The 27025-nt window shown below is 49.7% G+C and overlaps 1 protein-coding gene across 1 annotated transcript in view; it reads left to right on the top strand.

Moving 5' to 3' along the window:
• Positions 1-27025, top strand: part of LOXL2 (lysyl oxidase like 2) — a 43329-nt gene that overhangs the window by 12323 nt on the left and 3981 nt on the right. Inside the window, exons 4-13 of the mRNA XM_068662036.1 lie at positions 8310-8521; positions 13488-13710; positions 15081-15264; positions 17719-17870; positions 18400-18567; positions 20790-20955; positions 21160-21403; positions 24203-24318; positions 24800-24936; positions 25670-25781. Of these exons, the coding sequence (XP_068518137.1) occupies positions 8310-8521; positions 13488-13710; positions 15081-15264; positions 17719-17870; positions 18400-18567; positions 20790-20955; positions 21160-21403; positions 24203-24318; positions 24800-24936; positions 25670-25781 (1714 nt within the window). The remainder of the gene's footprint in view (positions 1-8309; positions 8522-13487; positions 13711-15080; positions 15265-17718; positions 17871-18399; positions 18568-20789; positions 20956-21159; positions 21404-24202; positions 24319-24799; positions 24937-25669; positions 25782-27025) is intronic.

Genomic DNA, 27025 nt, shown 5'->3' with positions numbered 1-27025 from the left:
CCAAAACGGGGAGGTCAAAAGGCTCGTGTGAATGCACATCCAACGTCTCTGCCCTGCCTAACGTGCATGGGAATTCTGCATGTCATACCTTGCATTCACCAGGGGGAACATCATCGTTTGGTTAGCTGCTGGGTTTTCAGGCTGTCCCACTGATGTCTCCCCGTTGGAATGAGATGGAGGGGATTGAGGAATTTTTTACAGAGCAGCGATGCTGTGCTCGGGTCTCCCCACCAGTCCCACTGGCTGCACCACGATGAAGCTGTTCCTTAACGCATGTGCTCCGTGCATCACCTTGAATTGCACCTTTCCATCCCATTTTCCCACAGTAGTTAGGAACGACTGTAAGAATTCCCAAATTGACCTGGATGTTTGTAAATGGATGATTTTACATCCAGCAGATTAACAGGAGCAGGCTCTGACTGCGGTGTGCATTCATGTGTCAGGGTGTAAGCTGCAGTGAGCAGTGATTTTGTTCTGCCTTCCTGGGGAAATTCGCGCTCTGGGAGCCCATCCCCAAATATTTGCCATCACATTCAGGTTTCTCTCCCCTGCAAAAGGGAGCCCTGTGTGTTCCTGCAGCCGGGGGACGGACAGACTGCCTTAAATTCATCATTTAGAAAGTGTCTTAAAGACCTTCAGTGCTGAGTTCTCCGGGGCTGCCAAGCGCCGCTGAGATTTAACGCGGAAAGCCAGCAGGTATCAGACAACATCTGACTTCATCTTGACGGGGCTCCAGCTCCGAGGGGCTCCGCAAATTGACATTTGCTCAAATCTGGCCTCGCTTCCTAAAATCTGACAGGCAGAGAGTTCACACTCTTTTAAAAGCAACACGATAGCCCTTGAGCTGAGTTTATTTTTATTGGGCAATGTACATACCTCCGTTTCCCAGTTTGGAAATGCTGCAGATAAATAGGATAGGATGAAATTTTCCATCACCATAAACCACTTGGCTTATATATATACGCTCAGCCAGATCTTTTCCCGTCACAGCTCATATTTTGAGGCTTACATCACATCTCTTCCTGTCCCTGAGCCTTTCCATGCCTGCCCCGTGGGGCAGGGGCAGTGCCTGACCCTTGCTTCTATGAGACAAGTTGTCGGTCGCAGGCTGAAGTGTGGGGTGAGGGATGGAAGATCTGAGATAAGCAGATAGGAGACAGGCAGCAAGAGGTTAACTCTTCCACCAGGACCAAGGTTAGGGCAAATCTGAAATCCAATCTTTAAGTTCCATCGTTTTTGCCTGGTATTTTCTGCAGCCACTGCAGCTTTTAGCCTTGGGACTTGTCCGAAGGATTATTCTCCCCTCCTACAGACCCCAGCCCTGCAGCCATGCACCATGAAAGTGTTAAAAAATAAAAAAAAATGCATGGAAGTGCCAAGCTGAGCACCTTTACTGAGCAGTCGTACACAAATTAGGCTGCCCACTGCCTTGGGGATGGTCGGGGACATGGGGAGGAGGATGCTGAACCTGCTTGCTGTGATCCTCTGTGGACACCTCCAAAGTCATTGTTAAAAATCACCGATGTTTGACTCTGGATTTGTCTTAGCTTGCATTTCTTCTTTCTTTTTAGCCAAAGCAGAGCTTGGAGTAAAAGTTCCCAGTTTTGCAGAAGGGGCAGGGGGAGTTCTGGGAGCTGCACACCTCGACAAAAGGTAGAGGGCAGGATAAAAGCAGTGCAGAAGCGCAGTGCTTTGTTGCTTGTTGGGCGTTTTGCAGTTTGCCAGCGTCTGAAAGTGGTCCTGGGACCTGCTGTAGGGTTCCTTTGTAGGGCGCCAGCAGTTTAAGCTTGTACGTGGCACTGCCCAAACACAGCACGAGCCCACCTGTGACTGCCTGGCTGGGTGGAACAGCAATTTTAAGGCCACAGGAATTGCCTCCTAGCCTCAATATATTCCTTTAATAAATGCACGGTAGGAATTTATTATTATTTTTTGGAACCTAGCCCCCAAAACATCCTTAACAAAATATTTGTTGTCCACCTCCTTCCTCTCCATGCACACACGCGGGCTTCAAATAGGACTTGGGCTCTAAATATATCAAATTGCTGCAGCCCTTGGGGTTCACAAATAGCTCTGGTACCTGAGAGCAGACCGAAGCCTTGGCCAGACGGTGGGCAGACAAAGTCTAGTTAAACAGCCCAGGCTGTGCTGCTATTTCTGTCCTCCTTTTCCTATCTGGGCATGTGTGAGGCTGAAAAAAATCTCACTTCAAAGCCTGGTGGCTCAAAGGGTCTGGTTAAAAGCGGGTTGGGTTATATTGTCCGGGTTCCTTCACCAGAGGGAAGGGGCATTGCTGTGTCCCTTTGGGGAGCTTTTGGTTAAATTGGGCTCTGGAGGCTGCACAAAATGCTGCTGTGTGCTGAGCTGGTTTTAAATGGAAGGAGCAAGGAGAGGAGGAGGCCAGGAGCAGTGCCTGGGTCTGGCACTGATATAAATCTTTCTGTTGCCTTTCCCCTCGGTGCAAATATTTATTTCTCTAAACGTAAGCCAACGTGAAACGGGTGCTGATGTTTTGTGAGCCTGGAGGGGTTCAGCATCCCTTCTGGAGCTGCCTCCAGGCAAATAATTAATTAAGCTGCTGTCGTGGCAAGCCACCGTGTCTCTTTATTGCTATAATTTTAAAGGTTTTTTGGGGGTTTCTTACTGCCACAGCTGGCATGGGCTTGCTGCTGCTCCCTGGGGGACAGAGTTAACCCATCTGCATCCTCATCCCGGCTGTGTTCAGGGCCTGAGTAGCTGTCAGGCAGTATTTTGGATGCAGCTAACCATTCCTGCATTACGCAAGACAATAAACTATTTATCTAAGCCTGAGAACAGAGTAAGATCTTGTTCTGTCCTGCGGGGCGAAGGTCAGGTAATAAATTTGACTGGCTTACAGTGCCTGATCCAGATTGTCTTTAAAATAGCTCAGCAGAAAGGAAGCGGAGAATGTAAGAGCTTTGCCCGTTGTGGAAACCTCAGACCGTGATGCTCACAGACCTGAGCATCATCTGTCCTGAGCTGAGCCCTCACCTGTGCCAAAATTCCTCCAGGGTTCAGTGCTCCTGCCTTCTCTTTTGTCGTTTCTAACCTGCCCTGTAATTGCTCCTGGACCTCAATCCCGAGCTGCACTCTGGTCCCTTACCCTTTTGTGCTGCACAAACCCAGAACAAAAAGCGTTTGCAGTCCAATGCAGCGTCACGTTCCCAGGGGACCGCCGTCCCCCCCCCATAGGCAGCCCGTCTCTGTCTTGCAGCATCCCCTCGCCGTGTTTATTTAACAGCTGGGACCTCGGTAGTGACTCAGAGGCACAGCTCCAGATGTTTAAGTCAAAACAGATTCCGCCTGTTCCCATGTATGCGGAGAGACCTTTCCAAAAAGTCATCTCGGGGGGAACAGATTTGGTAGCTGGGAATTCGCTGGAAGTAGGGGCAGGGCTCAGGCAGAGGAGAGGAGACACTTTTAGGGTGAGCGGGGTCTGTACGGAGAGATTTTGTCATGCTCTGAATTGAAAGAAAACACACAGAAGCCAAACTTCATCCCAGTTCTCTTCCGTGCAGCTCGCCCGCTGGTTTCTTAGCGGTGTCGCCGAGCGCGTGGGTGTGTGCTTGAAGTGAGCGTTGCGATGCTCTCCTCCAAATCCCCTCCAAAATCCCAGCTGCTGTGGCTCGCTGTCAGCCAGGAGCCAGCGATGCGAGAAGGAGCAGTCGGGTTTCTAGGAACAGGAGCTCTCCCCTGGCCCAATGCTGTGAATCCCAATGAGAGAGGGGTTATCACCGAGCTCGGGCAGTGCAGGAGCGTGCGTGATATTGTTCTGTCCACGCAAAAGAGACGACAAAATGGGGAAGAAAATGTTATGAAAGCTGCGTCCGTTTTTGCAATCGGATCCGAAGCCGTGGGGATGTGTTTGGTGCAGAGGGTGGAAACAAAAGCAGCCGAGCCTCTTGTGAAAACTTTCTGAGCCAGGAATCCTTTTGTGAAAGCTCAAAACCAAACCCCTTTTCTTTTCCCTGACTCTGGGCAGGCCTCGGAGGCTGAGATTTGCTGGTTTTATAGCAGAGCACAGCTGGCTTGAGGTGGGCTTTGTGTCCAGGACAGCAATTTTAGTTTGGGTCTGATTTTTATATTCTATACGCAGCCAAGTGGCTCCGGTGTAAATCAGGTTGATGTGCAAGCCGCGGTGCTGGATCTAGGAATAAATGCACTATGTGTCTTCCCCCAGCTTTATCTTCTGTTTCTTCACGCCTTTCAAAGCTAAGGAGGCTTAACTCAAGCAGGAGCAAAATGTCTTAGGATTTCCTGCTGCACGTGTGCTTAATCTGTATTGGGGCTCAGCTGTGGGTGTATTGAGCTAGCAGCTGAATCCCAAGTCATGGAGGTTGTGTTTTTGGTTTTTGTGTGTTTTTTTGTTAGTTTGTTTGATAAAAGGGATAAGGGCTGGCACCTACATCTCCATAACTGTTGGCTTAAATAGGTGGAAGCTGGGGAAGGATTGCTGGAGGACCGTCATGCATGAGCCATGGGTGTTCAGAGCATTTTCTAGATCTACCTTGTCTTCAGTGTACGGCTGCAGCATCATAAATAAAGCTTTCAGAGGCAGTTTTCCTTGTTGACATGACAGCTTGTTGCAGGCGTTTGTCTCCACGTGTACAGAAAGTATGGAGAGAGCTATTTAAAAACATCTGCTCCGGCTATTAAATGCTGTTTGCTCCCGATTTTGATGCCGAGTCTGTTTTCACCATTACCCCAGCTGCTCTGTGCGTTGGTGCTGGGAGATAAAATATAGGTCTGGCTGTGCTGGCATTTCTGGATACTCCCAGTGTAACAAAAACTGTGCAGAGAAAGGAAACCGTTCAATATATTTAGTACATATTCTATAATATAAATATATTTAGTTTATTTAATTTGTTCCTTTGTTCTTTAATCTCGCAGCACAAAGCTGAGGTCAGCAGCACGTGGATCTCTTCCCGTGGATGTTTTGCTGTTTGTTCAGGCTCGGTGCAGCCCCACGAGTTGCTGTATCAGGAGTTCTCTGCTCTCAACCCATTTTCTGTGAGCAGAAAGGGGGTTGGATGTAGGTTGGCTTTGCTCTCAGACAGATCATGAAAATGTCACTGTGTGCCGGTCTGCCCTAACTATCTGAAAATCAAAATACCCTGGAGGGAATGAAACGATGGCTTATTTCTTGCTAATGTGCTCACTTTTGTGGTTTTTATTTTCTTCCTTGGCAAATACAGGCAAAAAGGCAGGACAAAAAGGGTTGGATTTGCTAAAAGAGAGTGCCAAGGGGTTTTTTTTGTGTCTATGTCAGCATCTCCTGGGTAAGAGAGATGTGTTTGGGGACCTTGGTATCGGAGCCTGCCGTGCCTGAGGTATCACGCTGGCTCTGACCGTGTTTTTTCAAGCCCATGAGCAAGCCTTTTGAGCTTTGCCCCTTATTTTTCTACTGTAAACTGACCAGCAAGGACAGCCTGGTCTGTTTTTGTTTTTTTTTTTTTTTTTTATTATTCTTTAAACTTTGTGGCTTCCCTCTCCTCCTCTGACAGAGGGAGATGATTTCTTTCTTTGCCCGTTGCTCCAATAGCCTAAACCTCAGCGCATCGCAGCAAGGGATGCTCAAATCCATTCCTGGCCTTTGAACATTTAAAATACACCTTCTGGACACAGATGCTTGGGAGCTGCAGGGGACACAACGGGGAAATATTGCTGCACGTTGCCCTGTTTGGATGCTTCTTCCCCAGCATCTGTCAGAGGCAGGCTGGATGTCTCTGCCCTTGTGCACCACAGCTCCAGCGAAGGTGGCGGAGTGGGAAGGATTAAAAAAGGTAAAATAAAACACAAATATGAGTGCTAGAGGTTTTTCCAATGTTCCCTGGTGCAGGAGGGATCTTTGCGTGGAGGTTGGGGTCGGGACCTCAGGATACTTGGATGCAATTCCTGCCCTTAAGGTCTTTGGAGAAGCAGTTTGATCTCCCTGGGTTTTATTTCTCAATCTGCAAAACGAGGCTGAGAATTTTTTTTTCTCCCACCCTCTGAGCACCCTGCGTATCTTGGAGGCTTTTCAGATGTGTCACCACCCGGACTAAGGGAGCTTCCATCACACCAAATAGGCTCATAACCCCATCCTGCATCTTCCTGGGAAACACAGGCGTCCTTGAGCATCATTCCTGAAGGAGGAATCCCACTTTGGTCTGAATTCTCCTCCTCTCCATCATGCTGGGGACAGGCTGCTGCCTCTGGCCTGCTTAAATCCAGGCAAAATGGAAGTGCCAGACAACTGCAAGCCACAAGTGGATGGTAGCACCTTGCTGTGCCAGCTCTAGGCAAGGAAAATGCCCCCTTTCAATTACTTTATTATGCAGTGAGGCTGATACCAACGTACCCACGTGCAGCAAACATACTGAGGATTTTATATAGGGTGGATATATCCTGCAGTCGCAGACAGAAAAAAAAATCACCCAGGCTGTCTCACCCACTTTCTCAGCTGTCAATGCAAATTTCCTCCGTCGTTACTACCTTTTTCGTGTGCTCGAGTGCAATTTTAAGCTTTGGCATTCTGTCTTTTGGGTTAATCCTCTCCCATAGGCTTCTTACTCCAGGCATTTTTAGATCTTCAGCTGTCAGAGCTATTTCCAAGTGGATTTAAGGCTTTTCTTGCTGCTTGTTTCCTGGTGAAGAGAGCAGGGCGTGATGGAGGGAGCAGGGAAACAAGGTGCTCTCTCAGGCAGCGCTGGCCTCCAGCTGCAGGTAAACACTTTCCCCCTCCACCGAAGGGCTGGAAACATTTTATAATCTGCACCAGGGGAAAAGCGAGTCGCAGGTTTGGAAACCAGCCTGGGGAGGCCTTCAATGCACAGAGGCTCTGCTACTTCCCTGACAGCACGTAGTCAGAAGCTGTGCAGCATTACGGGAGAAAAACTCTTTGTATTGCAAATGGAAATGGACTTTCCAGATTGCACAAGAGGTGCATGAGTTTGCTCTTGCATCAGGCCCTTTGTCTGAACACCTTAAAGTCTCAGATGTAACAAACTTGGATATTATTGTGGGTGTTTCTGTTGGTTTATTGTGTTTTTTTTCTTTTTTTCTTTTTTTTTTTTTTATTTTTTTTTCCCTAAGGGCTATAGGTGTTTTTAAGATCCAAGCCCAAGCTGTCATCCCCATTGCGTTGATTTTCCTGGGTAAAACTCAAGGTCCTGCTGGCCCGGGTCACGGGGGGTGCCTCGTGGATGCTCCAGCTGAAGGTGAACGGAGGAATCAGTCACCCAGTTTGCTGTAAAATCGAGTGTTAAATGTAAAATAAAAGCCTGGAGTGACTTGCCCAGGGCTGTGAACGAGGAGCAGATTTTCCCTGCCCTTGGTTTCCGTGTGCCCTGTGATTTCCATCAGTGCTGGGGCAGTTTCTGGAGGGGGATGCGCCACGTGTAACTCGCAGGACTCTGCGAGTCCCGCTGTGATCTCCCTGACTCGAATACCTCTGTGTGTGCCACTGGTCCGTGTCCCGGAGAAGCCGGCGTCTCTTTAAAGCTCTGGGCACTTTTCTTTTCCAAGCGATTGAATTTGAGCGAGGGGAGGGAAGGATTCCTCAGCTCTGATGTAACCGCGAGCACAACCACGTGGTTTTGTACATTTTTGCGAAGAAAAAAAAAAAAAAAAAAAAAAAAACTCTCCTGGAAGCAAGCTATAAAATTTTCAGTAGCTCTTTTGTAATTGCTTGCCACAGCAGATATTTTCCAGTCGGCCTTTGCTTTTGGTCCCTGCAAGGTTTGTTTGCGCAGCCTTCTCACGTAGGCTCCAAATGTGAAATCCGCGCAACCTCTGAGCCATCTGCTTCAGCCGGGGGGACAAATCCAGCCCATGGACACTGGGGGTGCCCGTGCCAGCAGGTGGGGGTCCTGGCTCCCACAGGCCGGGCCAGGTGGGGAAGGGGTGCCCAGAGAGACCCCCCCCATTTCGGTTCCTCGCCAGGGCTCCCACCTCCCTGATTTCTGCTGGTAAATTGGCCCTACTGAAGTTATGAGGTTAATTCCCATAGTAGCTGAGACCTAATTAAGGTCACCACGCTTCTGAAATGAGCACTTTCAATGAATTCAAATAAAAAATGAGATGATTTTTTTATTTAACATGAGAAAAAGCATCCTCTTTCCCAGGGCCAAGGAAGGACTTGCGCAAGGTTTGTTGCTTCCCTGGTGAGACTTTTCCTAATCCCTCTTATTTTCTGCCTCCCTCTGTCCAGTTGTGATTCCCCTGAGCAGAATCGATTTCTGTTCCCCACCTGGAAGCCAAACAGCAGGTTTCCTTGCATCATTCGTGTATTTTTTTTATATTCACAGAACATGAACATCCAGGTGGAAGACATAAGGATCCGCGCCATCCTCGCCACCTACCGCAAGCGGGTGCCCGTCACGGAGGGTTACGTGGAGGTGAAGGACGAGGGGACCTGGAAGCAGATCTGTGACAAGCACTGGACCATGAAAAACTCACGAGTCGTCTGCGGCATGTTTGGATTTCCGAGCGAGAGGAAATACAACGCCAAGGTCTACAAGTAAGAGCTGAACCTTGTGTGAGTCGCGTGGCCCTGCGAACACTCGGGGCCTTGTTCGGAAATGCAAATGGTCCGACGATGCTGGGGACCTCGAGGGAGGAAAAACCTCCAACTGCTTCATTCCTTCAGATCAGGTTTTCCTTCTGTGCAAATATGTGAAATGTCAAGCATTTCCTTGTGCGGCCAGGGGAATGGTTTGATCCTCACCGTGCTGGCTGGAGGCCTAGGGCCGTATCAGCTTTAGTGTCTGATAGGTCCTGTAGTAGGAGATGTGGATAATCAGCCCAAAACCTTTATTTTTTAATTGTTTCTGGCTATGGGATGATCATTTCCTTCACTAGCAATGGGTTTAGGTCCTGTGTTTCATGCAGGATGGGTGGATGCGAGCGAAGTGATGATACTGTACTGGGAGTAAACCTATTAGCTGCAAGCACACCTAAGCATCCCGAAATAAAACAGGGCTTTTTTTGTGCTTTATTGGCCACGTTCCTCCTTCCTGCTCCTTCCTGCAGCCCTGGTCTCACACCTCTGATGTGTCAACCCGTGTCAACCAGCTGCTTTCACGTTTGGCTTTCTCAGAGGCTCACCATCCATGCCTCGTGGGTGTCCGGCTGCCAAATCCCCCGCAGAGCAGCCGCCTGCCCTGGGGACCATTTCCCATTAATTTCTCGCTGCTGTTAGCCCCGGTTCAGCTCTTTTTGGCACCGGCAGTGGCTCGGGGCTTGGGGTTGGAAGAGCTGCCAGCCGCTTCCAGCTGCGCGCCTTGCTCTGTGCATCGCAGCCTGCTCCGAGCTGCAGGCATGGGTCGTGCGTCCTGCTGCTGCTCCCTGCCTTGCTTCTTTCTGCCTCTGCACCTCCGGTGGTGCTGGTAGGAGGATGCAGTTGTGATTGCAGAGCTGTTTTGAGCTCCTCTGTTTGTAGATGGCTTTAAAAAGAGGGAAGAAAATGGGAGAGCATCGTGTCTTTGAGGGGCTGATCGGTTCAGGATGCCTTCCTCTTGCCTTGAAAGCTGGGAGCTCTGGTCTTTTTTTTGTTGTCGTTGCTTTTTGTCACCAGCCTTCATCGCAGACATGGCTCTTCCTACGCCATTCCCTCGAAATAACACCCCGAAGCAGATGCAAAACAGTTTAAGCTAAATCCTGTCTCGCTTCTTTCCTATCATATGTGACCTGTGGAGTGGGAAAGCCTCGGTCGGTGGGGGAAGAGCTGATTTCTGCAGCAGGAGCTGTGGTTTTCCTGCCTGCTCCTTTCGGCCTGTGCAGTTGGTGTTTCTGAAGGCTCCCTCTGGGGCCAGCTGGCCACGTTTCATTTCTCTCGGTAGTAAGATCGTGATCAATCGAAGAGGTCCTTGGGCTGGAAGAGCGAAAAGCTGCACGGCAGCGCAAAGAATATAAAATAAATAACCCAAGTGGAAATCTTTTTGGGCTTCCCAGGGAGACGAGCAGTGACTTAATAATTGCTACCAGGCGGTTTCGTGTTCTGCTCCTGTTAAAGGCACTTTTCCTCCCATCAGTGCAGGGTTTCTCCCCCAAACTCAGCCCTGAGATTCCCACTGCCTGCATCAGAGCAGGAGGGCAGGATGCTTCTAGTAAGACAAAGCAGATTTTTTTCCTTTTTTTTTTTTTTTTTTTTTTTTTTTTGCTTGTGGCATTTCCAAGAAAAGCATTAACCTTAGCAGCTGGAACCATCTGCCTTAAATAAAAGGGCGCTCGGTAATTGTTCTGCCTCTTGCAACAGCGCCTGTAAGGATGGAAAAACCGAGGCACGGCTGTTCAGCAATGTTGAAAATCCCATTCACTGGAGGAGTTATGAATATGCAGTGCTTACAAATACCAGGCATGTGCATCTCTGCTACTGAACCAGACAAATTGCTTGGGTAGTGCCCTAATTCCTCCCTCACCTCTGCTCGCTCTCAGCAGGCGGTGATGGTTTGCTTGCTCCTGCACCCACGGAAAGATGTTTTGGAAAATATGATGAATATTATGTTGGGTTAGAAGAAGATGGCATGCTGTTTCATTAGAGGAAGACTTGTAAAACTTTGTCAGAAAGGCAGTTTTGTTTGGTTAGCATAGTTTAAAAGCTGTTTTCTTTCCTGGGGCATCTGCCCTTTATGCTTCGTGTTACCAGAGACCCGAACCACACGTTAGCAGGGCAGCGTGTGTCTGCTGGCTCTCTGAGCAAAGGGCTGGCTGATGCATTGCTGGTAAGGGAAACGTCCCAGGTCTGGGCTGAGGATTTCAATTAAGAGGTCCTCGCCTCTTAATTGAGATACCGGAGTGAAAACTGTTGAGATCTGCTCTGTGCGCTGCCCCCCACGCCTTCTGGTCATATCCTGTTTTTTGGGTTCATCTCCTGATCACTCCAACTAAACCCTAATCTCCACATGAGTGTGAAGCCTCAGAAATATTTTTCCTTGTTTCTCAGGCTCTGCTCTGCCTCGTTTGTAAACACCCTTCTCCCAGGATCCTTTCCCAATGGGGTTGGGTTTCAGAGGGGCTGGGGGCAGCGTCCACGCCGGTCCCAGTGCCCACAAAGTGCAGCTTTGCAGGCTGAGCGAATGGGTCCTGGGCTCTTCTGCACAGTGGTGGGAGGTGAAATGATTTGCAGATGGATCTTGCTTGAAAGAAAACAACTTAGTTCATCGCTGTCCCCGTGCCAGGGTTTTATTCCTGAATGTAACTTAGGCTCTGCAGCTGACAGCGCGATTTATGGTAGGAAACGAAACAAATCTCAGCGTTGTTTCCATGTTCTTGTTCGTGCTTCAAAGTGGTTTTATATAAGTGCTGCTTAACTCCTCCTCCGAGCCTTGCTGGGGCTGAGGGAGGAGGATTAAATGCTTTTTGTTGATGGGGACAGCAAGAGCTTATGACCCAAAATGCAGAGAGATGGACCTGATGCCTTCTTACAGCTTCATGATTTGTCAAGGAGAGGATGCTCAGCACCTATAGGACATGGTTTTTTCTGCATTCAGTGCACCAGGGGTGAATTTTCCCAGCACGTGTGAATTTTCCCAGCACTTTTTGCTCTCCTCAAGGTCTCTCAGACACACTCTTCCAAAGCAGGGTTGCTTTGGCTACACCCTGAGATGCTTCCTGCAGCCCTTGGGCTTAACCTATGCCTTTTTTTAAAGCTTAAGTGATGAAGACCAACCTCTCCTGACCGGTAGAAATCCTTTGGGTTCCAGCTTTGGCTGAACTCACAGCACAACTGTTCACTCACCATGATCCAAGCTGCATTGCCCTTGGCTTACAGCAAGGCCAGGGAGAGGTGGGCTGCACCCTCTGTGTGCTAAATAACAGGAATGCCCCGAGTTTCTGTCTGCAGACATCATCACTATTCCACTTTTTAATATATATCCACATCTATTTGGTCTGGGGAAGTGAGGTGGGGCTTTCTCTGGCTGTTTCTCCCCAGCTTGCTAATATCCACCAGATGTTAATGCCTCATCGAGTTTCCAGGCTGAGGTCATTGTTTGCTATTATAAGGCATCCCCGTAATTACTTCCCTAAGACAGGCTGGGTTTCTGCTGCGTCTGCTCTGGAGCTCGTGGAACTCTCTGCACGTGTGTGTGTCAGGATTTTGGTGTAAACTCTCCTTCAGGTTCTCACTTCCCAAATGAGAGCCCAGAATGGAAGGGGGATGAATGAAGCAGAGCTGGCTCCTGCTAGGGGAGTATGGAGTAAAATCACTCGAGAAGGCTTCCAGATGCTTCCCAGGGGTAACGTGTAATTAAGCTGTAGCACAGCTTAATTAGAAGTAAGAAAAGTCTTCAAGGCCTGGTCCAAAATTGATTGAGATATTCTAGCTGTGATGTGACTGGCACTTTCTTCTTGCCCACATCCCCTCTGTTCTTATGTTTCTTATTTTTAATTTTTCCTCTTCCTATCCCCATTCATTTTGTTGATTCAGGGCCCCTCACAGCCCTGTTTTGATGGGTTTTACCCCCAGGATGGGCAGGTTGCCTGTGCTGCTCCATCCTCAGCCCTTTCCAGCAGAGCATTTACTCCCCGTCGTGTGATTCATTTGCATCTCCATCTCGGCTGTATTTCACCCTAGCATCAACCTGGAGAAATCTGGTTTCAGAAAAAGCTGAGCTGGTGGCTGTGAGCCATGTGAGCTTGGACGAGCTTGTCAGCAAATCTTAGCGAGCGGAAGGGGAGAAGATCCTCTCCAGCATCCAGGACAGAACAAACCAGCCCACACAGGACCACTGAAGGGTAGCACCTGGGAAAAAACCTTGCAGTCACCACCTGCCTGGTTGAATTTCAACCCAACACCCTCTACAGGTTCCTTTGTTCCTCCACCAGGTCCTGTTCAGGTGCTGTGGTTGATCAGAATTGGTGCTCCCCTTAGCAGCCCCTGGAGCGGCTCCAAGCGAGCACAAAGGTTTGGGAGCAAGAAGCAGAAGCTGCTGCCAACCTCCTCTGCCGTGAACATGTCATCAAGGGAATTGCTTCTGCTGGTGGAAATTGCTTTCAGGCTTGCAGTTGTTAACGCCGCAGCTGGGAGAGAAGCTGGAGGGCCGTAGCTCTCTGCCATCTCCTCGCAGCTGAGAGGTGATGGCAAGCAAAGAGAGCAGCTCGGTTACAGGAGAGGTCTTTTTGGGGCCCTTTTGGCCTTTTTGGTTAACTGCCTTGGCTCTGCTCTCTGACCCCTGCAGCGTGGGATCTCTGTTAAGTGTCTCTCCTTAAGTGCGTAGTTGTTGCTCCAGCCACGCCGTTGATTCACACTCTGCTCTTTAGCTTAAATAGACACTTAAATTAATTTAATACTAATTTCAGCTATTAATTTAGTAGCTTAAATTTATTCCTAAGCACCTGAACGGAGGGGTATTGTGAGTATGAATGGGTCACCCTTCAAATAACGCTGGTCATTCCTCATTTAATCCCAAGGTGTTCTTGTCTCAGTGACATCGGCGCGGCTCTTTTGGGTTCCAAATTCTCATTTTCCTCTTTCTTCCTGCCAGGATGTTTGCCAGCAGAAGGAAGCAGCATTACTGGGCTTACTCGATGGACTGCAGCGGGAACGAGGCTCACATCTCCAGCTGCAAGCTGGGCAACCACCTCAACGTGGACGCGGAGAAGAACGCGACGTGCGAGAACGGGATGCCGGCGGTGGTCAGCTGCGTCCCGGGACGTGCCTTTGCCCCTAGCAGCCACAGCGGCTTCCGAAAAGCCTTCAGGCAGGAGGTGAGCAAGGGACAAGGCACAACTTTGAGTGGAAGAAGCCAACGGAGTGTAATTAGTCATGTTAATGAGGCCGTGGTACCAGGCTTGGAAGGGTGGGAGCCTCGCTCACCGCCGCAGCTGGCAAGGCTGAGAGCGAGTAGTAAGAAAGCTCAGCCCTCACGTTCCTGTTTGAGCTTTTCCGTGCAAGCCAGTTGAATCCGTGCCCGGTTGCTGCTGGGCTTTGCTGTTTCGCAGTCACTTAAATCCTGCCGGGTTCTCTCTCCCGTAGAGATGGGATGGAAATAAGCTGGTATTTCCGCCGCCCCGGGGTCCTCTGCAGAGAAATGCCCCGAGAGGCAGGGAAAACACGGCCCGCAGGAAAGGTTGGGAGGGCTGTGTTTGTTTAGTCTAGCGAAGAGCGGGCTGAGCGTAGCACAAAGGTCCTCAGATATGCAGAAGGCTGCTAGGAAACGTGCCTGGAGTCGGCTGCTCGCAGCATCAGCGGGGCGGCCAGATGGGAAGGGATGCAGCAAACGTGGTTTAGGCTGATGCTGGGGGAATGCAAGGTCACTTCCCACCTTTAAAGGATGTGCAGCCTTAGGATATGGGGGTGATTGAAGGGTCTGGGGGTTTTTAACCTGGGGTTCGAGTTCTTTTGCAGGGTGCATTAGGTGTTGTAGGCTTTGGCTGTAGCCTGCCCTCCGCAGCCCTATATCTCTGTGGCTATAGCAGTGGGCTTTTTCTTGGCACCTCAGCAGACCCCAAACAATCCCGCCCCATATTGCTGTAGTAGAAACTCTAAGTAATGGGAATAACGGAGCTGAACCTGCCTCTCAGCTGTGTGTGTAGGACTGCTGTCTGACTTCAAGGGGAGTCATACAAGGGGATGCGTTTGTTCTGTTCCTAATAGCTCCCTAATCTGTAATATTTGGATAGGGAAGATTTCTGCAGCTGTCAGTGATGGTGAGCACAGTGTAGTCTTAGGCCACATTGTGTGTGTTTTAAAATACTTCTTATAGATCTTAGAAAAACCGATGTTCCTACTGGAATTTGGGCTGCTGCACATCCAGCTGTGCCATCCCTCTGCTGCAGAACGGCTCTGTGAAACAGGCTCCTTGATCCAAGCACCAAAACGGCCGAGAATTAAGATGTCTCTTTACATTTCACACATAGGGGTGTAAAAAAAGAAAAAGTCTCTGAATACCCTAAGCCTTGTTAAACAAAGATCTCCTTTCTCCCAGCACTTCCAGCCTCTTGTACTATGTGATGGGGGTTTTTAGGTGCCTGGGGGTGGCACATTTTGAGCACACAACCCCCGTAAATCAGAGCCATAGAGGAAGGATGCTCTGCTCGCGGGCAGTGGTGACCCTGCTCCTGTCTGTGTCTTGCAGCAGCCCCTGGTGAGGCTGAAAGGGGGAGCCAACACTGGCGAAGGACGAGTGGAAGTGCTGAAAAACGGGGAGTGGGGGACGGTTTGCGACGATAACTGGAACCTGGTGTCAGCCAGCGTGGTGTGCCGCGAGCTGGGCTTCGGCAGCGCCAAGGAAGCGATAACAGGCGCGAGGCTGGGGCAAGGTAAGGGCAAAAAGAGCTCCAGGGACCGTTCCTCTCATCCACCTCTGAGAAACCCTTTCACAATCCAGGGCAGCGAGTGTTTTTACTGGGATGTTTGCTTTGGGGACCAAGAATTTCTTCGCTGCTCTTAATAAGTCCCTCGAGGCTGTGCCTTAGAGGGATATTCAGGATTCCTTGAAAGACGCCTGGTGATGATGAGTTTAACCTTCCCCTCCAGCAGCTGCTCCAGTAATTATTTCTTCGTTATCACACCCGTTGCTCTCCAATTCTCTTTGCAAGCTCTCTAGATGCACGTGGTGCAAGGCATTACTAGAAGGTTCCTGGCAAAAATGGGCCCTGGGTCTAGACTTCAAACGCTCTCCAATTTAAGCCCAGAATATTAATTTAGCCCGTTATAAATAGAAGGGCTATTTGTACAGCTCAGAGCCAGCTTTGGGTTTGGATTTCCTGTATTTGGGAGCTGGTTTAAATTCCGAAGCCTGGTAAACGGCAACTCAGAGCCTCACATTTGCCCTCGCAAACCACTTTCTGATTCACTTCCATAGCGTTAACCCTCAAGAAAATGACACCAAACCCTGTATCGTGAGACTAAATGAAAGGGTGGCGTTTCTTCAGCCTGGAAGCTCCCAGCAATGCCTGGAATTTCCACATATTTTCCTTTTTTTTTTCCATGTTAAACACTGGCAATCAGTCAATGCGCCCTGCTGGAGCTGTCCTCTGGGACACCGAGCGCTCGGTTCAACAACTCGGTTGTTGAACTCTGCGTCCCTTTATTTGTTTAGGCTTTGCTTTGTCACATCTCCATCTTGGTGAATTTGTGTTTTCAAATATAAATTGGAGTGACCATTCTTTTCGTCACCGTGTTGGAGATGTAGTTTCACAAGGTAAAAACCACTCACTTTCTAGAGCCACGAGTGATGTGCAGTGATTGTCTAGGAATCCTAATTAAGATAAAAGGGACCTGTGGGAGAAAACCGTCTCCCACAAAGATTTCAGGATCTGTAGATAATGATTTATTCCCCCCTTTTCTAGATAAATGAGACCCAGAATAAACAGCTTACCCTTATTCAGATAGAGTTTGTTGAAAGGAAGGTCTGAGTCTGAGTCTCCTGAACATGTTGTGTCCCTGCAGTGCCCTTGGAGGGAAAATATAAAAATAAACCCCCAAGCAGCAGGTGAATGTGTGTTGGACATACAGCCCTAATCCTATTCTTCTGCTAAAGGGAATGGCATAGGAGGAAATACAAATTTTATCATCCCTACAGCAATGACATTTGGCTGCGTTTCAGTGCCCAGGGCTGCAGATACCTCATTTCCAGAGGCAGCTACAAAGAGGATCTGAGTCACAGGTGTGCTGGTTGTCCCGGGGAGTCAGACAGGCTCCAGATGGCAGCAGAAAAAGGTTTTTAAGCAAAAAGAGCCCCCTACCATTAACAAACCCATCACCTTTTCCCACCTTCCAGTCAGCCCTTTGCTTTGAGGTGCAGCCTCGAAGTTGGGTAACATTTTCCTTTCCAGAGAGGTAAGCACAAAAATGGCTCAAAATTCAGATATATATTTTTTTTTCCCAAGATTTCTCCATCTCCAAAATCTTCCTAAAACTACTGGAGAGCAGAGGTTCTCCAGCTGCTGCTTGCAGGGATCTCCTGACCGCGCTGTCTGCTGTGAGCCCAGCAGCAGTGATGGATGGGGTCGCATGGGCTCTGGTTGTTCTTCTGTGGTGAAGAAAATCTGCCAAAATCTCGGGTACTTTCCCAAAAATCTTCTTGCTAAACAGTTTGGAGCTCAGTTTGGAAACAGGACGTGGGAGCTTTATGGGATTATGGCCTTCTCTTATGTAGGTCTCTGGTGGAAATGACAATTGTGTGTTGTCCGGGGAAGGAACCAAATTTCTCAATTCTTCTCCCAGTTCCTTGGGACCTTTCTGTGCCGTGACAAAAGACGTTTGCTCTCTTGCTGCCTTGCTTTTATCAGCGGTGTTGGAGTCTGTGCCACGCACCTGCCCCACAATTTTTGGCTGATTTCTTGCACCTCCCTGCGTTGCTCTGCTCTGCTGTCCCAGTGAGCGTGTAGATGTTTGCATTTAAATGTCAGCCCTTGACTGAGACCAGATTCCTGTCGTATGGATGCAGCCAAAAGGTCAAAATTTGTGAATTCCTCCAGCTGAAGTTTGTAAATTATGTAACAGCGGAAACTTGGCCTCTGCTGCGGCGCTTGACTCCCAGAGACTACTGGAAAGAATGTAATGGTAAAATTAATAATAATAATAATAATCTTGCAGATTTTTGGTTTATTTTTTTTTTTACAAGAAATCGCTGGAGTTATTTCAGGATTGTGTTTTGAATGCTAGAGTCCAACGCGACGTCTGCAAAGTATTAATAAAGTGTTATTGGATATTTCTTCACAGTAGCACGGGCAGGAGATAAGACTTTTTCTTTCTCGCCCCTCTCAAAGGCATGGGTCCAATTCATCTCAACGAAATCGACTGCACGGGCTTTGAGAAATCCATCACGGACTGCAAGTTCAACATGGAGTCGCAGGGCTGCAACCACGAGGAGGATGCTGCTGTGAGGTGCAACGTTCCTGCCATGGGTTTCCAGAACCAGGTGAGAAGCCAAAGGGCTGGGATATGGGTGATGTGGCGAGGTGTTTTCATCCCAGAGCATCGTCTGCCCTCTTTGTGATGCATTTTGGGGCATCTGAGTAGGAATTGTTTCACCAAGCCCTGCCTAAAAATTCAGATTTTTAACATCTGCCATGTGACGGGACCCGGTCGGTTTCTCCCCACGGTGGCACCCAGGTCTTGGTGCTGCTGTCCCGTTTGCCACGTGGAGCTTAAAATCTCCAACTGGATGAACCAGACACGGCTTTCTACGAGCAAATCCTCTTGCCAAAGGCCATAAACAGCCTCTAACACAGAGAAAGGCGGAGCGTGTTGCTCTCTTGCAGCTGGCACGGGCTGCTTTCAGATGCTGGGCTTGGGTACCCACAGTGGGAGACGAAGAACCAAACTGCACCAACTGCTCTGCAAGGAGCAGAACCGAAATCTCCAGCCTCCAAATCACCCCGAGCACTGCTTGGCCAACCATTGCCTCTTCCATGCTTGACATTTATTGACTTTTTTCTGCCTTGCAGCTGCGCCTGAGCGGCGGCCGCAACCCTTACGAGGGCCGGGTGGAGGTGCTGGCGGAGCGCAACGGCACGCTGCGGTGGGGCACCGTCTGCAGCGAGAACTGGGGCACCGTGGAGGCCATGGTGGTGTGTCGGCAACTGGGCTTGGGTTTTGCCAGCCATGCCTTCCAGGTAGGTCCCCTGCGCCCTCCCGTGCCCGCCGTGGCCACGGTGGCACCCCTGCGATGGGTAGGGGGTGGTGGAGGATGAGGTGGGGTTATAAAAAAATCAGATTTTGGCATCGAGGTGTTGTCCGGAGAGACCCTGAAGGTTAAATGTTGACGCACAGCAGATATTTGGGGGATATTCGGAGCAGAAAGTGCTGCTCTGGGCAAACCTCGTGTTTTCGTGCTGCTCAGGGATCGGATTTCCCAGTCTGGCCCCGTTGGGCTGGTGGTTTTGTGCGGTTTCTTGTCCCTCCCTCGGTCAGGCTGGGGACTTGAACTCCTCAGGCTGGGTGAAGCTCGAAGCCAAGTTTAACGTGGTGTCAGATGGCTTGAAAAGGGATAAAGGAATAAAGTGTTCATCCCTCCAGGATCACAGAGAGGGACAGGCAGATCTGGGCATGTAACAGCAGCTTTTGTAGGGAAATATTTAACTTCTGGGCCTTTATTGCAGTTTTGGGCACAAAATGGGTATTGGGGCTCCCCAAAAAAATACAAAACAGCTCTCCGTGCAAGCTGGTTCCTCCAGCTGACTGGACAGCCACGTCCCTTGAACACTGCTGGCCTTTCCAGCTGCCCTGCTCTGTTGACACAGCTCCGAGAGTCCAGCGAGCAACAAGCCATTTTTTCCTTTAGCTGAGGCTGCTGGTATTTAGAACAGAAAAGGCCCTTATGCACCTCCCGGCTGCACCAGCACGGCGAGGATAAAGCCACACTGTGTGGAACAGGGCAGCCCTGTGTGCACAGAGCATTGCTAGCAGGGCTAACACACAGCCTGCTGCAAGGGAGCCGTGCTGGGGTCTCTTCTCCTGGAAACGTGCTCCTGGTTTTGATGCTCACGCATGGAAATCAGGATTTTTGGTCTTCTTCTTTCCCCTCCCTCCCTTCTCCCAGCAGCTGGCAACTTTCTATTGCTCCTACAAATTCTGTAAGCCTGGGTGATGAAGACGGGGAGCAGGCAGGGTTTGAATATCCGAAAATCCCCCTCTGAGCCAGGAGATGCAGACCCTGGGTTAGCATCCCAGTTAGTCCCAGTCCCCTCGAGGGCTGTGTGTCCCCTGGCCATTAATTTCGCCTCCTCTTGTTGCCCTCCCCCTTGGGCATCACAAGGCAGGTGTGGTTTAATTGCTGGGCATCCCTCCCAGAGGCACAGCCTGTGTGAGCTAAAACGGTCCAGGGATGAATTCATCAGCTGGACGGGCACAACAGGGTGGAAAACTGAGCTTACAGCTGGACTGAAAACAAGGAGAGACTTAAAGCAGCTCAGAAACAGGGGCAGAGATGTGCTTACACAGGTCAGATGTATGTGGAACCTGGTTGAGCTGGGTTTTAATCCCAGTCCAAGCCTTCAGCTTAGGCTGGGTCTGATTCCCCAGGTTACTCTTCTCTGTTCCCAGTCCGTTCTGTCCCTGCAGAATTTAGCAGGTAACTTTTTTCGTCTCTTCCCCAGTATTTCCTCATTTCTTCCCCACTATTTAGAGTGAGAAGGGAGCGGAGTGGGCCAGGAGTTAAGGAGGGTGGGTGGCACATTCATGCACGCAGACCTCTGCAAGACAGTTTCACGCTGTTCTGTTTCAGCATCTCATCTTTTAATTTTAATCTTTATTTTTTAATCAAGGGCTAAGCATAGTTCAGGTGCAGAGAGCTTTAAAAGAAGGCCAAATGGTCCTTATCAGAGGCCAGTGCAGCTCCCTGGCCTCCCTCCCTCCTAGCAGAGAGACCAAAATTGTGTTTTTCTTTCCCACATCAGAGCTAAGATGTATGGAGTGAAGCGAGGTGAGAGATGGGGGATGCTGCCTGGAGCAGGGGCAGCGCACTGCTGATCAGCAGCCTCCTGCCTCTGTTCCTCTGCTTGGACAAATACCAAGCACGGCGCTCCATCTGGAACCCTAATCCCCAAAAAAGTAGGCAACAAACGAATCCTTCCTCTCTTTTTGAAACTCTGGAAGTGTTAGTTTATAGGAGTAGCTCGCTCCATGACTAGATTCACTCCAGTGGGAGTTTTATGGCTGGTTTTATGGCTCAGATACCAGCACCATTTGGCAAGATTTGTCTCCATGATGGTGTGGGCTCGTGCGTTGGTGACCCTGGAGGGAGAACACAAGTTAGGTAGGGACAAATATTCCCCCAGCAGTCCCCCAAAAATGACTGAACAGTGTGCAAAATGCCTCTTTGTGTCTTTTTACCAAGGAAACCTGGTACTGGCACGGAGACGTCAGCGCTGACAGCGTGGTCATGAGCGGGGTCAAGTGCTCGGGGACGGAGATGTCCCTGGCCCACTGCCGGCACGACGGGGCCGACGTCTCCTGCCCCAGAGGAGGTGGTCGCTTTGGTGCTGGTGTGTCCTGCTCAGAGAGTGAGTAACTCAAGACTTTATTTCCTTTTAGCACATTGCCCTGGGATATACAGGAGGAACGAGCGGCCTGTGCCATGCGTCGGGTGTGCCAAATGGCTGCTGGTGGTGCTGAGCGCGGTGCGAGGAGCCGGGCCTACCTCTCCCAGATCTCCACGGGTGTTTTTAGTTAGGCCGTGAGTTCAAATCTTCCTTCCTTCCTTCCAGCTGCCCCTGACCTGGTGCTGAACGCCGAGCTGGTGGAGCAGACAGCCTACCTGGAGGACCGCCCCATGTTCATGCTGCAGTGCGCCCTGGAGGAGAACTGCCTGGCCAGCTCGGCCGCCAACACCTCCATCACCTCCGGCTACCGGCGCCTGCTGCGCTTCTCCTCGCAGATCCACAACAACGGGCAGTCCGACTTCAGGCCCAAAAACGGCCGCCACGCCTGGGTCTGGCACGACTGCCACCGGTGAGTGCTGTGGGGATGGGGCCTCCTTCGTGCCCTGATCCTACGGAAAGGAGGCAGAGCGCAGCCGGGGACTGGGCCGGACTGGTTTTACTGGGGGAGGTTGAGGTGCTTGGGGCTGGAGAACTCTGCTAGGTGTTAGGGCAGCTGGGATAATCTCACAGCAGCACGATTTATAAATGGTGGTATGAGAACAAGACGGATGCAGAGCTCTCATCAGGAGAGATGCGTGTGCAAGGGCAGCATCCGTGTGTTGTGCAAGGAAAGCGTGTGCTGCTGGACCCACTTTATCTAGAAAGATGCAGCCGTCTGATCGCCTCAGGAAGGGACTCAAAACCACGCTCATTCTGCATTTTATTTTATTTACGATTCCCGACTCCGCTTAGATGGCGCACAGCTGGGAGATTGTTTGGTTTTGGCACTTTTTGGTAAACAGTAAACTTTCCCCCCCCAAAGTGCATCGTTTTTCAGGGGGACGCTGACAGCTTCAGCCAAAAAAAAAACAGGGAGAGGAAAGGGAGCTGGAACCGAGCCGTGCAGCTGCTTTGGTTCTGGAATGATGGCTTGTTATAAGGTTGATTAGTCTATAATTTGGGATAAAAGGGAAAGCTTGTGCCTTCCGAAAACACGTAGAGCAATAAATTCCCAACTAATACAGTCCTGAATAGCCTTTGCTAAGTCTGAGCGAGGTGAAGCTGTGGTATGGGGCAGGTGCTGGCTGCTTTTACCTTGCAGACAGGTTGGTTTTGTGACGGCTGCATTCAGAGGCACGAGCAGAGCTAAAACCTCAGCGGCACAGAACCGGAGGTAAATAGGAAAGGGGAGGCGCAGGGGAGGAGGAAGCCTGGACCAGAGCAGCGTCTGCCTGCCCTTCTGGATGGGAAGGGGCTGGAGGAATTTGTGGGTGCCACAGGGATTCGAGCACGTCGCAGGCTGGGTAAAAAGGAGGCACTTGGAGCTCTTGGGGAGAGGCTGCCCAAGTGAGGTGAGACTGGGAAAGGCTCGGGAAGAGGCCAAGAGCCATCTGTGCGCTCAGAACTGGATTCTGTTTACACGGAGGAGGGATGAACTCAATCCCTCTTCAATCTTTCCAGCCTGTAAACACCAGAATGTAAACACCTCTCTGAATGATTCAGACATATTTCAGAAACTGAGTCAGACTCGAGACCTCAAACTTATCCAGGAGGCAGCCAAATGAGACAGCTTCAAAGTCAACAGCTTGGCCGCTGCAGAAGGTCTCTCCTTTCCTCCTTGCCTCCCTCCATCACTGGGAGCTTCTGTTCAGTAGCCTCTCGATGTGGAAGCAGAACAAAAATGGGAAAAATCCTAGCAGGGGACTCAGAAGTGATTAATTTCTGGCATGTTGTGATTTATTTGTTTGGTTTTGGTTAGAGGGGAGGTGGGAGAAAGTGAAGAGAGAGCCAATCTCTAGAGGGAAGATTTCTTCCCTTCCCTCCTTGACCCCTTTTTTCTGTAAAAACTTGAGCAGAGCGGGGCTGCAATACTTGTGGCTGTAAGTTTTTATGCTGTGATTATTTTTACAGCTGGAAAGGAGACGAGCTGTGCCTTGTGCTTTTTATTTATTTATGTATTTAACTCATAAGCATCAGGTTTTGAATCGGGGGTCCGTGTCGTTGCCTCAGTCCCGGGTCAGGCTGGTGCCTGAGGATTTGGGGACCAGCTCTGCTCTCAGCACCCGTGGCTGCACTCCTGTTCCCAACATCGTGCTTGTGCTGTGGGTTTTTTTTCCCCGATTCCAAGGCTGGGATCAAATTCAGCGTGTTACATCAGCATGACCACGTTTGTGCTCCCAGCCCTGGCCACGTGGAGCTCTACTTGGGCACTTCCACCTCCTCCCTGGCCCGAGGAACTGACTGCACTTAGGCACAGGTTGATTTTTTTTTGTGCCGAAGCAGCATTTTAGAATAAAAGAGGACAAAGTTACGAGGTCAGCACCACCCAAACCCTGCAGTGGCCTCGCTTTGCTGGTTGCAGGTTTACAGCACAGCTTCCGTGCTCTCTCCTGAGCCTTGCTGTGTTCGACAGCAGCTTGGGACAGCAGCACAGCCCCGGCTGAGTTGACACCAACACTTCCCCGTTTAAAAATGATGAAACGCGGCGTGCGCGAAGCCAGCTGTCACCTTGTTTAGATCAGAGCGAAGCGAGTGCTGGGAGAAGCTGGTTCCATCTGTTGTTCGTTTTCTGCCAATAAATTTACATTCCGGTTCCTTTTTAAAAATAAAAAAAGGGGAAAAATAAGAAAGAGAAAAAAAGAAATAGCCAGGTTGCTAGTTTGGGTATGTCCTGCTCTGTTTGCAGCCTGTTAGGGACAGGTGAAATAGGTTTTTTTTGGTCAACAGGGCACTAGAAATGATAACCTGGTGCTGCTGGCTTTGATTTTTCCCACCCTATAAACCACTGGGGCAAGGCTCTCCCCTGGCACAGCTTTAGCACTTGATATATAAACAAATCCCCGGGCTGGGAGCCAGGCTGGAGGCAGCCCGAGTGCTGGTGCCACGTAGGAGCGTGCCGAGGGGAACGTCTCCTGCCTGGGGTTCCTCTCTCCCTCTCCTCCTGTTGCACCTTTTGGTTCCCAGCACTTTGTGCATCGTCATTTATTTCCTCCCCCGCCGCTGTGGGAGGAGAAATTCCTGCCCGAGGGATGGAGCAGCACTAAGGTTGGGCTCTTCCCATCCACGTTGTCCCGCTGCTGGGGGCACGGCGCAGCCTTCGGAGGTGGTAATTAAATTAAAGGGGTGTCTGCTCGCCCTAACGATGGCTCTCCCCGTCTGTGTCTTGCAGGCACTACCACAGCATGGAGGTTTTCACCCACTACGACCTCCTGAACCTCAACGGGACCAAGGTAGCTGAGGGACACAAGGCCAGTTTCTGTCTGGAAGACACGGAGTGTGAAGCAGGTGTGTTTGCCAGCGCCCCTCGTGCTCTCTGCTGTCCCCGTACACGTTACAGGACTCAAAGATGCTAGGAAATTCCTGAGCTGGGCTTGACAGGACCTGGAAACCAGTCCTGAGGATGTGTTTGGGTGGAATAATGGTCTCTATGGGTTTAAGAGCATCCCAACAGACCCCTGTATGTCGAGGTTTCCAGACCTCAGCTTCTTACATATTTATTCTGAGCTGCTCTGATTCCCAAAAAGCACGAAACTCCGAGACTTGCCCCTGGGTGATAACACAGGAAAGGTGGCAACTCCTCCCAGGCATTTAATTAGTACATGTATTTCCGTAGAGGACTTTAAGCGAGGTAATACTGCGTTGTCTCATCCAAAATATCGTGCCCAAAGCTTATCGCTGGCTATGGGAGCTGGAGAGCAACCAGCCCTTCATCGAACACGGTCTGTGAATCCAACACTGCATGGTTTTAACTCCTCTCCTCCTTTAGATGTGCAAAAACAGTACGAATGTGCCAATTTTGGTGAACAAGGGATCACGGTCGGATGCTGGGACGTGTACCGACATGACATCGACTGCCAGTGGATCGATATCACCGACGTCCCGCCGGGTGACTACCTCTTCCAGGTACATGGAGGGGAAAAAGGGTTGGAGACACTGCCATTGCCCTTACCTTATCCATTGGGGATGTCAGGAATGTACCTACCTGGTTGGTTTACACATCTACAACACTATGAACGACTGGTTATAGTGATTTTATTCCCAGAATAGCTAAAAAATTAGCTAACAGAACAGCAAATTTACCAGCTCCCATATTAAACCCGATTAAAAAGTCAGGGATGATAACCACAGCTTCGAGATAAGCCCTAATGAATCCAGGTGCAGCTCATGTTGATATCCTACACAACCCACGTGCTACCACCACATTTCATCCCACTCTTGTCTCGTACCAAGCCTCTGAGCTGTTTGTAAGCAACGCTTGCTTCGCTTGGGGAATTAAATCGCGGTGTTTGCATGAGAAGTTGCGGCTGCCTACAGTCGGTTTTGTGCAATTGGGGGAATTCTTCGGCTCTAAAAACAGCCACTTAAACTGTAGAGGAGCGAAGGGAATTATTTTTGTCTCCCCTGCTCTCGTGTGAAATGTGGAGAAGGTGTTTTGAGGGTGTATTTTGGTGCACGGGGGAAGGTGTGAGCTTGATCTGGGTTTAATCAAGCATTTTCTGGCTGCTTTGGAAAAGTGAGTTACTTTTTTTTCCTAAAACAAAATTAAAAAAAATGATGCTGTAGTGAAAAAGCTGACTCCACCTCGAGTCCAGCCCCTCCTCAGGTAGCTTCATGCTGTTTCTCCCTTGCTCCCCAGGTTGTCATCAACCCAAACTACGAAGTGGCCGAGTCGGATTACTCCAACAACGTGATGAAATGCCGGAGCCGCTACGATGGGCAGCGCATCTGGATGTACAACTGCCACATAGGTGAGAGGAGCTGACCCCTCTGCGCTTCCTCTGTGTTGTGTGCTTACTTACGTGCTCGATGAGATGAGCTGTCGAGTCCAGGCTGGACCCTGGTACCACTTCCATGGTCGGTTGAGCAGGGGAATGGTTTGTTTCGTGCTCATTACCGGGGCAGCGAGCACAATACGGGTCAGAGAGCTTCCTGACCGAGATCCAGGAGAAATCCCTCTTTTTTGTGCTCGGTGGAGCATCGATAGCAGATGTTCCAGCTGCGCCTCTTCTGCAGGGGAAGGAGCATTTCCCGCTCCCCCCTAGAGGCTGTCAGGCAGGAGGAGTGCAATCTGAGGAGTTGTTCAGAGTGCTCGAGTGGGTCCGGGCAAATACCTACAAATTCCTTCCTAAACTGAATTATTACCAGCCTGGGACTGACCTCTTAAGACCCCAAAGCTGCTCTTTTCTTGAAAAGCAAACGAGGAGGGTGATGTGTGAAACAGGGCACTGAGAGCCATCCACTCGAGCCAGAAATGAAAACGCTCTGCTGTCACGTTGGTCCGAGGGAGAACAGCTGCATTATTAATTTATTTTTTTTTTTGAATGCACATAAAATATCATCTGGAATTTTTAAGGCTTGGAAATATCAAAGCCAAGTGAGCTTAAATTTGTTTTTGCTTCAACAGTCAATTGTCAGGTCCATTTAAAAAGGGAATCAAGTTGCAGGGTAAGACAGAACTCTGTCTTTTAACACAGAAAGCAAATTAATAGCAACTGCCTGTCAACTTCCAAGTAAAGCCTACGGTGAAGACAATATCCAGAGCTGGCTGAAGTTCTTGAAGGAATATTTTTCCTGATTTTTTTTTCCCTCATTAGTTTGTTGCTTTTCTGAAGAAAATACTCATCTCATGTGTCATACTACAGCTTGTGACCTAGTTCAGAAAAGCCAAACCCACTTCAGTCGGATGAACAGGCACTTAAGTGTTAGATGAGCTCTCCAGCTGAGCTTGAAAATATTTCTGCTTAAAAATAAATGCGTTTAGGCTTTTATTGTCTCTCAGCTAGCAAAAGTAAGGGCACGGCCCTATTTAAGAACAGAGTAAACAGAACCCACTCACCATCAGCCTCGAGGAAGAGACCATCCCACAGGTCCTGCTAGTCATCACGTAAGTAACGTCGTTAAACAACCAAGGTTAGCAGTAAAATTGAGGATGGTTTGTAGTCTGGTCTCCTCAAGGTGTTAAAGATTAGACCCAGCACTCCTGGGGACTCCT

This window comes from Anas acuta, chromosome 27, assembly GCF_963932015.1.
Source record: "Anas acuta chromosome 27, bAnaAcu1.1, whole genome shotgun sequence".
Classification (NCBI taxonomy): Eukaryota; Metazoa; Chordata; class Aves; order Anseriformes; family Anatidae; genus Anas; species Anas acuta.
The sequence above is the reverse complement of the archived record's forward strand: the minus strand, read 5'-3'. Positions and strand labels throughout refer to the sequence as shown.